We start from the raw sequence: 14577 nt of genomic DNA on the forward strand, positions 1-14577 counted from the left end.
GATCGATTCCCAGCCCTAGACAAAGGTAACATTTGTGAAAAATATTACTCAGTCCACCTTTAAGACATTCTTCATTGTACAGTAATTCTGCGTGAATTTTTTGTCTTTGTTGGCTGCAGCCAGGCTACTGTGACAGAGCGGAGCACATTAAAGAGAACTTTTAAAATATCAAGTTTGTGTGTGCTTGTGTGTGTGTGTGTGTGTGTGTGTGTGTGTGTGTGTGTGTGTGTGTGTGTGTGTGTGTGTGTGTGTGTGTGTGTGTGTGTGTGTGTGTGTGTGTGTGTGTGTGTGTGTCTGCGGTAGAGGTGCTCCGATTGCTCGGCTGCCGATCATGACCGGCCGATAATGGCCAAAAATAGCCTGATCGGTGATCGGAAAAACATGCCGATCAAAAAACCGATCGAGAGATATTAAATTCCTCACGCAACCATTTGCCTTTACACCTGGCGCTGCATGTAGGCGCTGGCTCTGCACAGCTGCAACTGCACCAAAAGAAGGCATCTTTGCTTGTCTATAACTTTTCGCCATTCCCCCCTTCATTTCCACCATTCATAACCATATCTGCATCAACAATGATCTGATTTTCCGATCCATGCGCCGTTTACCTGAGTGACAATGTAATTTGCGATTGAGTACTCGCCAGTGAGCCATGTTACGTTATAACCTGTGTAGTTGCCTTGGTCAGCACGCGACAACTTCACGTTGTCAGCACAAACATGTCAATTATTGTTTTCAAAGTTGTAATTGGCAGTCAGTCGATTAGTTTGATAGTCGCTGAAACACCAAACGGCGACAGATGTGGTTAAAACTTGAGAGAGAGAGATTCAGAACGGTAGTGGAGCACTGCAACTGTGGACGGTGACAGAGAGGGGAGGGGCTCTCCTCACGAGGCTGCTCATTTAAAGCGACAGGTTGTTTTTTTCTCGTATGTGGAAGACTATTTGATGTAATGTTTCAGTTTCAATTCAATCTTAAATAGTTTAGTTATTCTATGCAATAACTTATACATTGATTAATACTGTAGACTGTATTACCAACACTAGTCTGAAAGATAATAATAATAATAATAATAATAATAATAATAATAATAATAATATAATAATAGCCTAATAATAGACATGTGCAAATTAAGATTGATTGGTTTATGGGCAGAAATGGTATTCAATAAGGATAATTAATAGGCTATTAAAAAAATAGGAAATCATTTTTGTGATCGGCAATGATCGGTAATCGGCAGATAAAGATTTTTGGTGATCGGTATCGGTGATCGGACCCAAAAAATGGTGATCGGAGCACCTCTAGTCTCTTGTCAGTTGAACACGTTTAAAAGTTATAGGCATTTTTTGGGGTTGGTGTGCAGTTAGTTTTGAGTGACGTCTGTGTGTGTATCTGTTGTGTTATGCTATGTTGTGTGTGTGTGTGTGTGTGTGTGTGTGTGTGTGTGTGTGTGTGTGTGTGTGTGTGTGTGTGTGTGTGTGTGTGTGTGTGTGTGTGTGTGTGTGTGTGTGTGTGTGTGTGCATATAAGATATTCTTAATGTTTAATGAAAGAGCGGATGTTAATGTGTCTCTCCTCCATCTCTCTTTTTCTTTCTCCGTCCCCTTCTCTCTCTCTCTCTCTCTCTCTCTCTCTCTCTCTCTCTCTCTCTCTCTCTCTCTCTCTCTCTCTCTCTCTCTCTCTCTTTCTCTCTCTTCAGTCATGCGCGTCTCTGAGCAGCTCTGAGGGCTTTTGGGCCGAGTGGGAATAATGGAGTGTTCTACAGAGTCCCAGGGGGAAGCTGACAGAGCTCTGGTGAGTTAATTCAACACACACACACACACACACACACACACACACACACACACACACACACACACACACACACACACACACACACACACACACACACACACACACACACACACACACACACACACACACACATTTTTATTTGGATCGTCACACAGGAAAGGATTACAGGGAAGGATTTCCAAACATTATCAGAAAATATCCTGTAGATTGGCAAGTGTGATTATGTGAAAATAATATTTGTAGTAGTCTGTAGTATATGTATAATGTGACATCTCCATCTCCAAACACAAGCACAACAAAACAAAACCCTTTCGTTAACACAATTTTACCTTACATGGCTTGTGAGGCTTTCCCTGAGCTTTCTGTGCCGTTTTGGACCATGACATTTCCACTGGTTCCAACTCCTCCAGCGCCCCTAGTCTTGTCATCCTTTCCGGGGTCTTGATCCACTGCTCTCCTTCCCCATCTCCCTTCCCTTACTTGTATCACCACCCCCCCCCAGCCCCAACTCATCCACCTCCACACCTCATCCCCAGACCCTACCTCTGCCTTCCCTCCATCTTGTACCCAACCCCCCCTCCACCCCAGTTCTGTCTGGTCCTGTCCTCCTTTTCAAAGACTAGAGATGGTGCAACGCAATGAGGTCTTTGCCCTTAGCTTCTTGCCATGAAAGCACATCCATAGCCTAGCCGTCCGTAGCCTAGCAGGATGAGGAGCAGTTCTTCTAATGAAAATCTTAACAAGACACCTTTGCTCACCCTGCCTTCACAATTATCGTCCTTGCTGAGAGAAGAACATGACAGACCATCCTTTGGTTGAACTTGAAGTTTCCTAATGAGACTATGATTTTGTTGTCTATGTCTTTAGTTCGGGTTGGTGTGTGTGTGTGTGTGTGTGTGTGCGCGCACGCGCGCGCGTGCGTGTGTGCGTGCACATCTCAAAGATGTGAGCACACTGCTCACCCTGCCTTCACAGAATGGCACAATTATCGTCCTTGCTAAGAGAAGAACATGACAGTCCATCCTTTGGTTGAACCTGGAGCGTCCTAATGAGACTATGATTTTGTTGTCTATGCCTTTAGTGTGTGTGTGTGTGTGTGTGTGTGTGTGTGTGTGTGTGTGTGTGTGTGTGTGTGTGTGTGTGTGTGTGTGTGTGTGTGTGTGTGTGTGTGTGTGTGTAGAGCCCTATCTCACGTCATTTCGTGAAGTATTTACGATAACGTTCATTTTCGTGGTGCATTCACGTTATTGCCCGTTTTTCGTGGTTGGACAACGAAACGCTGCCTATTCATTTGAATTGCCCGACTGCTGCTATGGTTATCCAAGGGTCTTCTGGGGCGGGGAGGGGGTGCTGACAGAACACTGCTGATACACTCGGGACTCACTAATTCGACGCCCTTTCGGTACTTACGCCTTGTCATACGACTCTAAACCTAACCCTAACCCTAACCCTAACCTTAACCCTACTTAACCCTAAACCTAACCCTAACCCTAACCTTAACCCTAAACCTAACCCTAACCCTAAATTGCTTGTTTGAAATGTTTGGTGACGGTACCGAAAGGGCGTCAAACTAGTGGGTCGCTAGGCAGCAGTCGGGCAATTCAAATGAATAGGCAGCGTTTCGTTCCTGCCTTCACAGAATGGCACAATTATCGTCCTTGCTAACCCAGGTGAAAAAGTGGTTCAATTTAGTACAATAAAAGCACAACTGAAGTGTACTTAGCATGTTAAAAGCGCACTCACACTTTTTGTGCTAAGAAAAAGTATGTTTACAACATGCTTATTTAAAGTGTACTTAAAATTAGATGTAATTAAGTTGCTCTCAAAGAAAGTACACTTTGCGAACCATACATAAAGTGCACTTAGAAGATGTTTGGCTAAAGTGTATTTAGAGGAATATACTAATAGTGTTCTAATAGTGAACTTACTAAAAGTGTATTTTTTAATAACATATTGCAATTGCACTTTTTTTAAGTGCACTTTGATTATACTTCACCCAAGTGACTTCGAAGTGTGATTTTCTATAGTGCGCTTTAAAGTAAATCACTTTAACATATTGGAAGTATACTTTTTCTAAGTGCACCATGATTGTGCTTCATCCAAATATATTCAAAGTGTGCTTACACAAAGTGCATTTACCCATCATGCATCATCATGCATGTACCATCATGTAATGCACTTCTTGGAGCTCAATTTCTCAAACAGAAAGCCATTGACCTCTAAGGAATATCTTTGGTTTGCATGAAAATATTACTCATTGTTATATTCTGCGTTTATTGTAGGAGTTTTAAAATTTTAAAGTGGTACACAAAAAATGACCATGTTCCCACCGTCATTATGATGGTCACGTATATGTTCTGGTATATATAGGCTCACACTTCCCATGACATCATGGTGAGAGGTAAGTTGGAACTAGTTGTTCAAACAAAGACTCAAGGGTCACCATTAGTGATCAATTCAAATGATCAATTGTAGGAAGGTGGAACAAGAATGAAATGAAGTGAAATGTGTATCTGAAATCTCTGTAACAATGCAATAACTGTAAATGTCAGTCGTGCTAGGCATGCATACTGTATCACTACTGTGACATGTGGCTGTGTGTAATGTACAAGCTCTGAGGACCAGCATGGATTGTACTATTACATTTATATTATTTCATGTACTTGTACAGTGTACTTTAAATATACTTCAAGCATACCTGTTATATATTTACAATACTTAATATGATATACTTTTTACAGACTTAAAATGTTCCAATGTAGTCCAAAGAAGCATGAAGTTAATATACTTTTATTGTACTTCTAGTAACAATAAAATGTTCTAGAAGTGTACTCAAGCACACTATTAATGCCATACGAATGCATGAAAAGCGTGTTTGGAGCATACTTTCAAAAGTATGCTTGTAGTGCACTTAAAGTTGTCCAAAAGCGGTGCCAATTTAGCATCCTCAGTGTGCTGCAAGTGTGCTGAAGTACTGCTTTAGTAGTGCTTCAGCGCACTAATAGTGCAATGAAGCGCACTTTAAATCGCCGAAAATAGTACACTTTGTACTAAGTACGGTCAAAAAAAGTACACTTTAAGTATATGGGTTTTTCACCTGGGAAGAGAAGAACATGACAGTCCATCCTTTGGTTGAACTTGGAGCATCCTAATGAGGCTATGATTTTGTTGTGCGCGATCACGCACCTGATGATGGCAGCTGTGAACCACGTCCTGTAAATGACGGGGAAAATATCAGCCCGTGTCTTGTCCTGTCCATACTGTCTTCAAACTACACATGCTGCGAAGGCTGCTGACCTATGAAGGTGTCAGAAAATAAAAAATGTAAAAAATTACCCCCATCAGATTCGGAAGTGTGTTAAAAGTTCAATAGAATTATTTTCTAGCAATATAAGATGCAGCCGTTTTGGCTTTCCACCAACAGAATGTTTATAGCATGGAAGACCGGCCTTTTTTTATTTCACATCTCAGTAAAGCATTCAGTAGTTTTCCATCAACATTTTAGCGGAAATGCAGTCACAGTTTGCGGGTGACTAAAAATAAACTGTCAGGTGATGTGAGCTGATGTGTATCTTGGTCTCCTTTCTCTTCATGTGTGCCTAGTTTGATCCTATGGGATCGGGGGTCCTTGGTGACATTTATATTGGGTGGCCAGGTTTGACACAAACATGGGCAATAGGCCTCTAGTGAGACCCCAGGTGTTACACAGTTTGTGCATCTCAAAGGTGTGAATACACACACACACACACGCACACACACACGCGCACGCGCACACACACACACACACACACACACACACACACACACACACACACACACACACACACACACACACACACACACACACACACACACACACACACACACACACACAGAGCACCTTGTGTTGCTGTAGGCTGTGTCCTTAGAGCAACAGTAATATAACACCATGTTACACCTACAACACCTACACACTCACACACTCACAATGGGGATACACACACATTCACACACACACACACACACACACACAGGTCTGATTTCCACAGAGAGCAAGAGGTCTTGGAAAGATGCGGAAGAGTGATGTTCAAAGATTTTTATCAGTTGCTCCCTCTAGCCTGCTGCCTGGTGCAGAACATAAGCTACGCTATGTCTACATAACACTGACATTTGGCCTGTGTGTTTCTCTCTCTGTCTCTCTGTCTCTCTCTCTCTCTTTCTCTCTCTCTCTCTCTCTCTCTCTCTCTCTCTCTCTCTCTCTCTCTCTCTCTCTCTCTCTCTCTCTACATCAGCACCCTCTCTCCCTCTTTCTCTCTCTCCTCCTGCCTCTCTTTCTCTCTCCTCCTGCCTCTCTCTCTCTCTCTCTCTCTCTCTCTCTCTCTCTCTCTCTCTCTCTGGCATTGTTTCTCTCTGTTTCTCTATCTCTTACTCTTTCTCCGTTTCTCTCTCTCTGTTTCTCTGTTTGTCTCGCTGCCTGTCTCTCTTTCTCTCTCTCCTGTGTTTCTCTCTCTGGCTCTCTTTCCCCTCTCTTTCTCTCGCTCTCTGTTTCTCTCTCCCCCCCCCTCTCTCTCTTTCTCAAGCCGCCCTCTCAGCCCTTGTTTTCCAGTCTTTCTCTCTGCATTCTAGCTCTAGTAGGCCATGGCCCATTTGCTGCCCTCTCGCCCCAAATACATTATATCCTTAAACACTCAACCTCATTGATTAATGGGACTCAATGGTTGATTGTATTGCATTGCCCCAATGTTGCTCAAATCAGCTGTGACTTGTCCCGTCTCGGGGGAGGACAGTGCTGCCTGTCACACACACACACGCACACTCACATGCACTCAAACGCACATGCACACGCAAACACACACATTCGCATATGCACATGCGCGCACACGATGACTTCTCCTGTCTCCGAGGAGGACAGTGCTGCCTCTGTCTCGCTGAGGCAGCAGGTATGTTAACCACTATGACACTCATGTGCTGATGGACCCACATGTGTATGTAATCACCTCTCCCATACACACGCACATGCAAGCACACACGCATACATGCACATGCAAGCACACAAGCAAATGCTCAAATACAAGCACAGTGTAACGCACACACATGCACCCATCTGCACATACAGTACACACGCACACACACAAACACACACGCACGCACACACACACACACACACACACACACACACACACACACACACACACACACACACACACACACACACACACACACACACACACACACACGCAATCTCTTGCAGACCTAGGCGTGTGAGCCACAGTCAGTGCCTTGATCCAGATACCCAGCCGCACAAAATGCGCTACTGTTTATGACAGCCTATTTAAAGTGAAGACTGCACAGGACTTGTAAAGTAATTAACCTTGTGGTCTCAGATCCTTGGAAGAACGCTACTGTGTACACTATCGAGCTCTCACGATCCTGCTCCACCAGAGTGTTGCGCTGAGAGGGGAATGATGAAGCAGAAACTAAAGTTCTGTAAGATCCACTATTCTACTACACATACTAGCCATTTTATGCAACGCCATATCAGCAAGCCTATTGGTTTTTCAGCCAAATATTTGAATATTTTAGAGTCTCCTAATTCCCTATTAGGAAAAAAAATTAAACTCTTGCACACTATTGACTATTTTGCCCGTAACTTTCTTCACAACGTCTCTGGCCTTTGACTTTAATCAGGTAAATGTATCTGACAAAAGGCCATATGTGTGTGCTCGTCGATGTTGAACGCTATTAGACACAACACCTTTTTTTGCTTCCCTTTTGAGCCATTTTAGATGGCAGTGTGGTATTGATTTTGTTATGTATTCCATCCTCATGGGTTTGTCGGTGGGTCAGTGACGTTTCAGCAGTACTAGGCTAGCACACGTCAGGGCGGCGCAACGACAGCCCAGTGCCACTATTGTATAGATTTATTCAGTTGGTTTGTTTTTAGTGGACTATCTAAGAAGCATATTCAGCGCAGAATACTGTATCAACCACCACTTACTAATTCATTTATGGGCATTAGATGCCGTTGTGCTGCCAGCTGACGTGTGAGCCCCCCAAAAAATAGTCTTTGACCCAGGTACAGTACGTCATGAGCAGATCGGTATTTCTCATGAGCTCGTCCACCACCCACCACCCACCACCCACGCTCAGGGCTCGAAATTAACTTTTTTCCTTTGTGTCCCGCAATGGTCCCGGATTCCACTTTGTATTGTCCCGAATGTAACCAGAAGTGTCCCCATTTTTTTCGCGCCTAAATAAGTGGTAAATTATGTCCACGTTAAATTTCATGTGTGACTATGATTTTTTTTTGCAGTGCAACTGTGAATTCAGGTTTTTAAGAAAAACCGAGGGTGTGTTAAAACATCTGTGCCCTGTATAGAAAAATGCCTTGAGTAACCGTGCACATTTCGTTTTTCAAGAATATATGAGCATGGTGATATGAGGAAATCTGCATTCAATGACATTATATTTGTCAAACTGATTGCTTTATGCACCAATATAGCCTACCCATCATGTAGGCTATTGTAGACTCTATTGCAGCCAGCCTGTTACTCTGTTGTAGCCTATTTAGCCTACAGAAAAAACAGCTTTCATTTAGTCTACTACATATCAATAACAATTCAGTGTCTGTTTAGCTTTAGTTAAAAAGTGGCAAAAGTCTAACCTAGTCTGACTTTGGCCACTGGTTGTGATGGGCATGCCGGTGGAAAATAGCCAGGCCGTGCCCTCCTAGTGATGCAACAGCTTCAGCCAGTCTCGAAGAGATGTGAAAGTCGATGATAATCAGGCTAGGTGGAAGAAGATGCGGTAGGTTTTTGGGCCGCATTAGGAGTATGACAAAGCATTGCAAGACGTTTCCTTTCCGCTTTAAATTCACATGACATTGACATCAAGACAATTTGCTAACCTAAAAATAAATGCACAAGAGAAAAAAAATACGGCCGCACACTTAGGCCTACCTCACTTTCGAGAAAGAGAGGGAGAGAGGCTAACATGGAGAGGGCGGGGAGGGGGAGAAAGAGGAGGGATTGGAGAGAAACAATGCGCTGGCAATGCTGTACAATTGAAGCACGTTCTTCGTGCTTGTAATCAAAGAAGTCAAGGTGGACTTTTTCCCTGTTCAATTTGACCTTGGCTACTAGGCATTTCTGCTTTTACCAGCGCAGAAACAATAACACGGATACTTCAACATTAATTAAATAACTGCGTTTGTATGACAATGTTCAGAATATAGCGCCTTCATTTCCAGCCACATTTGAATGAAACTGCTTGACGTTCTTGGCTAACAACTACCTCTGTTAGCTTGCTTGCCGTTTCCCTAACTATTTGTTACTGGAAAGTCATTTACAGGCAGTTTCTGATATGTATGAATGAGGGTTAATCTACTTTAGAGCCAGCTCGCGTTTCTGGTGTTTTGGGCGGATAAGCACGCGACAGGTGGCAACAGACTACTGCGCATTGTTTGGGGCTGTTGCTTTGCTTACCTGAAATATTAGCAAAACCGAACTCCATTCCTCTCACAGCTTAACCATGTCTACTAGAATATATCCTTATTGGCTTGCAAAATCAACAATCCAAGACACCGTTAATTTCGAGCGCTGCCCACGCTCAGTCTTTCATTCCCCTATTAGGGCCCAGTAGTTGCCCTGTCTGCATCAGATACTGTTTACAGCACAATGAGTTTGTAATTGATTGACTGCGATGCTGTAAATTGCCCTCTAAATAGGAATCGACAGAAAGGTGTTATTTCCCTGCCCAGCACCATTTCCCTCAATCAGGTCGCAATGGAACCGCACGCTCTCCATCTCTCCATTTCTCCATCTCTCCATCTCTCCATCTCTCAGTATCTCTCAGTCTCTCTCTCTCTCTCCCTCCCTCCGTCCCCATCCCCCCCCGCCTCTCCCTATCTCTGAGTCATCAAAAACTACAGAGAGAGAGAAATTGTGTGTGGGTCGAAGTGATCATTTCTCTCTCTGTTCAACCTAACCAGCCTTTATCTTCTACAATGTTCTTTTTTGAATACAATGTATGCCTTTGTTCTCTCTTCACTACTACACTTCTACATCACAATATAACTCTAAGCTTACATTGCAATGCTGTATCTTAGACTTATATGTCAACGCTCATTCTTGGTCATGGTAACCTTGTCTACCTCATGCTTTTCACAATTGCCTATTTTTTTTCTGTAGTTTTTATTTTTTTCTACCTGACTATCACCTGTGCTATACGTGTTTTGACATGTCCACCTGGGCATTATATGTATTTATGTAAGCTACTTGACATCTTAATATCCCACGGGGATCAATAAAGTTACTCTACTCTACTCTACTATTAGTTTGCCTTCATCCTGGCACCTAGTATCTGTCGCGCAGGATGGTGCGGTAACTGACGGATGGTTTTGACAGGACGCAAGCAGCTGTGACTAGATGCTACAGAGGCTACAGCACTGTATGAGGCATTAGCTGTTGCTAGGTTGATATGAGTTCCCGCTGTCTGTCTCTAGCAATGCCACTGTGTGTGTGTGAACCTAGCCTTTATCTACACCAGGGCTGTCTATCATATTCTATAGCCTTCCTCCTCCCCCCTAACTGTCAAGTTATCACACAGGCTGCTGGTCCCAGTTTGATGGTGTTGGCAGGTTGCATGCAGGAGTGATTGGGCTCCACATCGTGTCTGCCATCAGGCGTGAGGTGTGGGCAGGTAAATGTGGCCTCCTGCCGCCGTGCAGCTGTCCTCTGTAGCGCGAGGTGTGAAGTGAACTCACTAGCAGCTCACAAGCACACTGACTCACAAGCACATGCCGTCTGTGGCAAAGGGAGTCGGCATGTGTGTGTGTGTGTGCGTGTGCAGGCTTGTGTGCTTGCCCTTACTGTGTGTGTGTGTGCGTGTTTGTGTGTATGCGTACTCAGTTGATATGTGTTGTGTTTTTTTGTGTGCAAGTCAGTGAGTCATGACCTTACATCCGCAGACTGTCCCCACCTTAAAGGCACAGCACAGCACAGCACAGCACAGCACAGCACAGCACAGCACAGCACAGCACAGCACAGCACAGCACAGCACAGCACAGCACAGCACAGCACAGCACAGCACAGCACAGCACAGCACAGCACAGCACAGCACAGCTTTACCCTGTTCCAGACTGTCCCCACCCCATAGGCACAGCACAGCACAATACAGTAACAGAGCTGTGCTTACTCTATTTTAGACTAGGGGTTCCCAAACTTTACCATGACAAGGCCCCCCATATACCGGTAGATTCCAGCCAGAGCCCCCTGACATGGGTTGTCCCATACTATTTTTTCTGTGCAACCCCTTTCACAACCATAGTGTTGGGCCTGTGACGCAGTGTCCCACTAGGATACAAAATATCAATAGGAATATCGTTTAGCTTGCCTTATTTTCCCCACCACATAGGCATGCACAGCACAGCACAGTAGAAGAGCTTTGTGTTCCCTCTCCATACTCCTTACTGGCAGACAACACAACTCTACAACCAAAACCACAAATTTGATCCAACCAGCTCTGAATTAGCTTATTCTGAAGAGGACACAAGGAAGGTAGACCGATTCCAGCCCAGGTCATTTGATGATCCTTCCCCGTCTCTCTCTCCCCAATCATTTCCTGTCTCTCCTCCACTGTCCTGTCAAAAATAAATCTATACAAAGTCCTAAAAAATTGTATTCTGGAAACTGTTACAGATGTTTTGCTTCTGAGTCGGGTTTTTCACACACAGTGCTGGTTATGGAGTCAGCTTAGTGTAGTGAATACATGGCTTCCCTGTGCTGTCCTATTTTGGGTCGGGTTGTACTGTATTGTACGTACTGTGTTGTATTGTGTAAGCATTTTGTCTGTGGACAGACAAACACACACACACACACACACACACACACACACACACACACACACACACACACACACACACACACACACACACACACACACACACACACACACACACACACACACACACACACACACACACACACACACACACACACACACACACACACACACAGAGAGTGCTCAGTCAGCTAAATATTTATATCAGAGCTGAATGCAGATTGTGTGTGCGTGAATGTTTGAAATTTGCATTATTCTATAGCAGGAAGTTGCCTTCCTGTCAGTCAAGCAGAAGATCTCTAAGCATGATAACATGAGCCTAGCAGCTACTGTAGGCAACGTGCCTTCAGTCACAAGGAGATGCACACGGGGAACTCCATGACATTATGACAAACGTTAGTCACCTGGCATGCAAAGAGAAATGAGCGCTGCCTGACAAGCATGGGTTTGAAGAGATTAACATCTGTCTGAAATGGAAAACAAGTCCGACAGGCGGACAAAGATGGGTCCGTCTGTGCACTGCCACCTTTGTGGACACAGGAGGAACTGTCAATTTAGAGCAGGGGTGCTCAACTAGAAACTGAAAAGGTCCAGTCTCCAAATTTCCAATGTTTCCAGGGTTCGAAAAAGTCGCAGAAAATAGCCTCACTCGCTGGCCGCACTGGCCTCTTGCTCACTCACTGAGTTGTCATAGTGATGATACTTTTATTTGTCATAAGACTGGCTTCGCAGAAATACACCTATAGATCGCATGACAGCTAAATCTCATATATAATGTATACATATTAAATACAGATGGATTTTGTCTTGGTCCGGATGACATTGCGTTTGGGTCCGCATCCGGACCTGGGTCCGCCAGTTGAGCACCCCTGATTTAGAGAATGCGTTTCAGACGGACAGACAGACTGACCATCCGACGGATGGACATACCCTCTTATAGAGATGCTAGGACGCATCTAAAAATGCTACCTCCAAATGTTCAGAGAGATACCATCAGGCAAGCAGTGACTAGTGTCATTGAGTCAGCCACAAGAAGACACAAGCGGGAATCCTGCGATGACAGTTCGTCACCTGGTGCCACTGAACAGGACGCACAGGGGCCGGGCTGGGGAGTCATGAGGTTCAACACAACTCAACACAGTATATTTACTGTATATACTGTAAGACAATGCAGAAGTTGATTCTCAGTCCATCTTTCATTCACCCAGCCTGGGCTAGTGTTTTTTTTTGTTTTTCCTTTATTTTTTTAGAGATATGACAGTGCAGATAGACAGGAAATGAGTAGAGAGAGAGAGATGGGGAAGGGTTGGCAAGTAACCCGGGCTGTAATCGAACACGGGTCTCTAGCATAACAGCCCACTGCCCTACTGTTAGAGTCACGGTAGGGCCAAGGGGATAGTGTTTTAAGGGAAGAGACATGTCCAGTGGACCGGGGATGTGGAGTGGGCCAAGGAAGGATGTGTTGGAATGGTGCTGGAGGGTGGGAAGGTGGGTACCCAATCACTGGGCTAGTGATTTAAAAGAAGAGCCACGGCCATGTGGATAGGTGAGGATGAGAGGGGGTAGCCAATATCTCATCTTTTACCCAGCCATGGCTAGTACTTTAAGGAACGAGGCACAGCCTGTCGATAGGTGAAGTTGGAGTAAGCGAAAAAGGAAGATGGGGTGGACGCTTGACGGAGTACTGAAAGCACAGAGTCCCTGTGTCCAGCCAATGTCCAGATGCTGGCGATGTTCAGTCCAAGTAATGCACAGAAAGGCTTGTAAATCACCGCACACTTGGTCTTGTTAGTGTGCTGTGTCCCGTCCCCTGTGTTTTTTAATAGGGTGGATGGAGTTGGGGTCGGGGGATAGGCAATATGTCATCATTCACCCAGCCTGGGCTAGTGTTTTAAGAGGAGAGGCACGCCCAGTGGTGGGTAGGTGAGGTGGAGTGGTCAAAGGCACTGAAGACTAAAGATGGAGTTGCAGTGAGATGGGAAGGGGAGGGTACGGTAGTCAATCATTCATCATTCAACCCAGACTGCGTTAGTGTTTTAAGAGGAGAGGAACGCCCAGCGGATTGGTGAAGTGGAGTGAGCAAAGAATAGATGAGATGGGGCTTGGAGTGGGATGGGAAGGGTACGGTAGTCTGTGGGTGCATTTCAATTTGCAGACTTCCGTTCTTCACTTGTGCTTGTGGCCTTGCATGTTGCTGACGCCAGTCTTCCGTGGAGAAAACAATAGTTTCCCTGCTGTCAGCCCAGCCACAACAATTTTCGGGGGACTGTTCTTCATTCACCATTCAGATTGCGCATGAGGAAATGACGAGAGAATCATGCTTTTGCAAATAGATTGAATTTTCTGTCGTCTGTGACATCATCATGAGGTCACCAGCAGGCCAGAGAGTAAGGGAGGACGGAAGTCAGCATATTGGAATCCACCCAATCATTCATCTTTCACCCAGGCTGCTTTAGTGTTTTAAGGGAAGAACCACCACGCCCAGCGGATAGGTGAGGTGGAGTGGGCAAACAATAGATGAGGTGGGGGATGAAGTGGGATGGGGAGGGTACGCTAGTCAATCATTCATCCTTCACCCAGCCCGCGAAGAACCACGCCCAGCGGATAGGTGAGGTGGAGTGGGCAAAGAATAGATGAGATGGGGGTTGGAGTGGGCGAAGACGGAAGATGGAGTTGGATGGGGAAGGCCAATCACTCATTCTGTCCTGTGCGACCCATCGACTGTGGAGGATGGATGGAAAGCAGAGGCGAGAAGTGGGCTGGCCCTTAGAGGAGCTGTGTGTGAGCGTGTGTGTGTGTGTGTGTGTGTGTGTGTGTGTGTGTGTGTGTGTGTGTGTGTGTGTGTGTGTGTGTGTGTGTGTGTGTGTGTGTGTGTGTGTGTGTGTGTGTGTGTGTGTGTGTGTGTGTGTGTTTGTATATAAGCATGCGTGTGTATTTGTCAGAACCAAGTGATGAAGTGGCACAGTGT

At 45.0% G+C, this 14577-nt stretch overlaps 1 protein-coding gene across 4 annotated transcripts in view; it reads left to right on the forward strand.

Annotated features, from left to right (window-relative positions):
• osbpl8 (oxysterol binding protein-like 8) overlaps positions 1–14577 on the forward strand; it is a 201293-nt gene that overhangs the window by 58333 nt on the left and 128383 nt on the right. For all 4 annotated transcript variants that reach the window (XM_063217159.1, XM_063217160.1, XM_063217161.1 and 1 more), the window contains exon 3: positions 1696–1790. In XM_063217159.1, the coding sequence (XP_063073229.1) occupies positions 1746–1790 (45 nt within the window). In that variant the 5' untranslated portion in view covers positions 1696–1745. The remainder of the gene's footprint in view (positions 1–1695; positions 1791–14577) is intronic.

The sequence above is a fragment of the Engraulis encrasicolus genome, chromosome 15 (assembly GCF_034702125.1).
Source record: "Engraulis encrasicolus isolate BLACKSEA-1 chromosome 15, IST_EnEncr_1.0, whole genome shotgun sequence".
Lineage (NCBI taxonomy): Eukaryota > Metazoa > Chordata > Actinopteri > Clupeiformes > Engraulidae > Engraulis > Engraulis encrasicolus.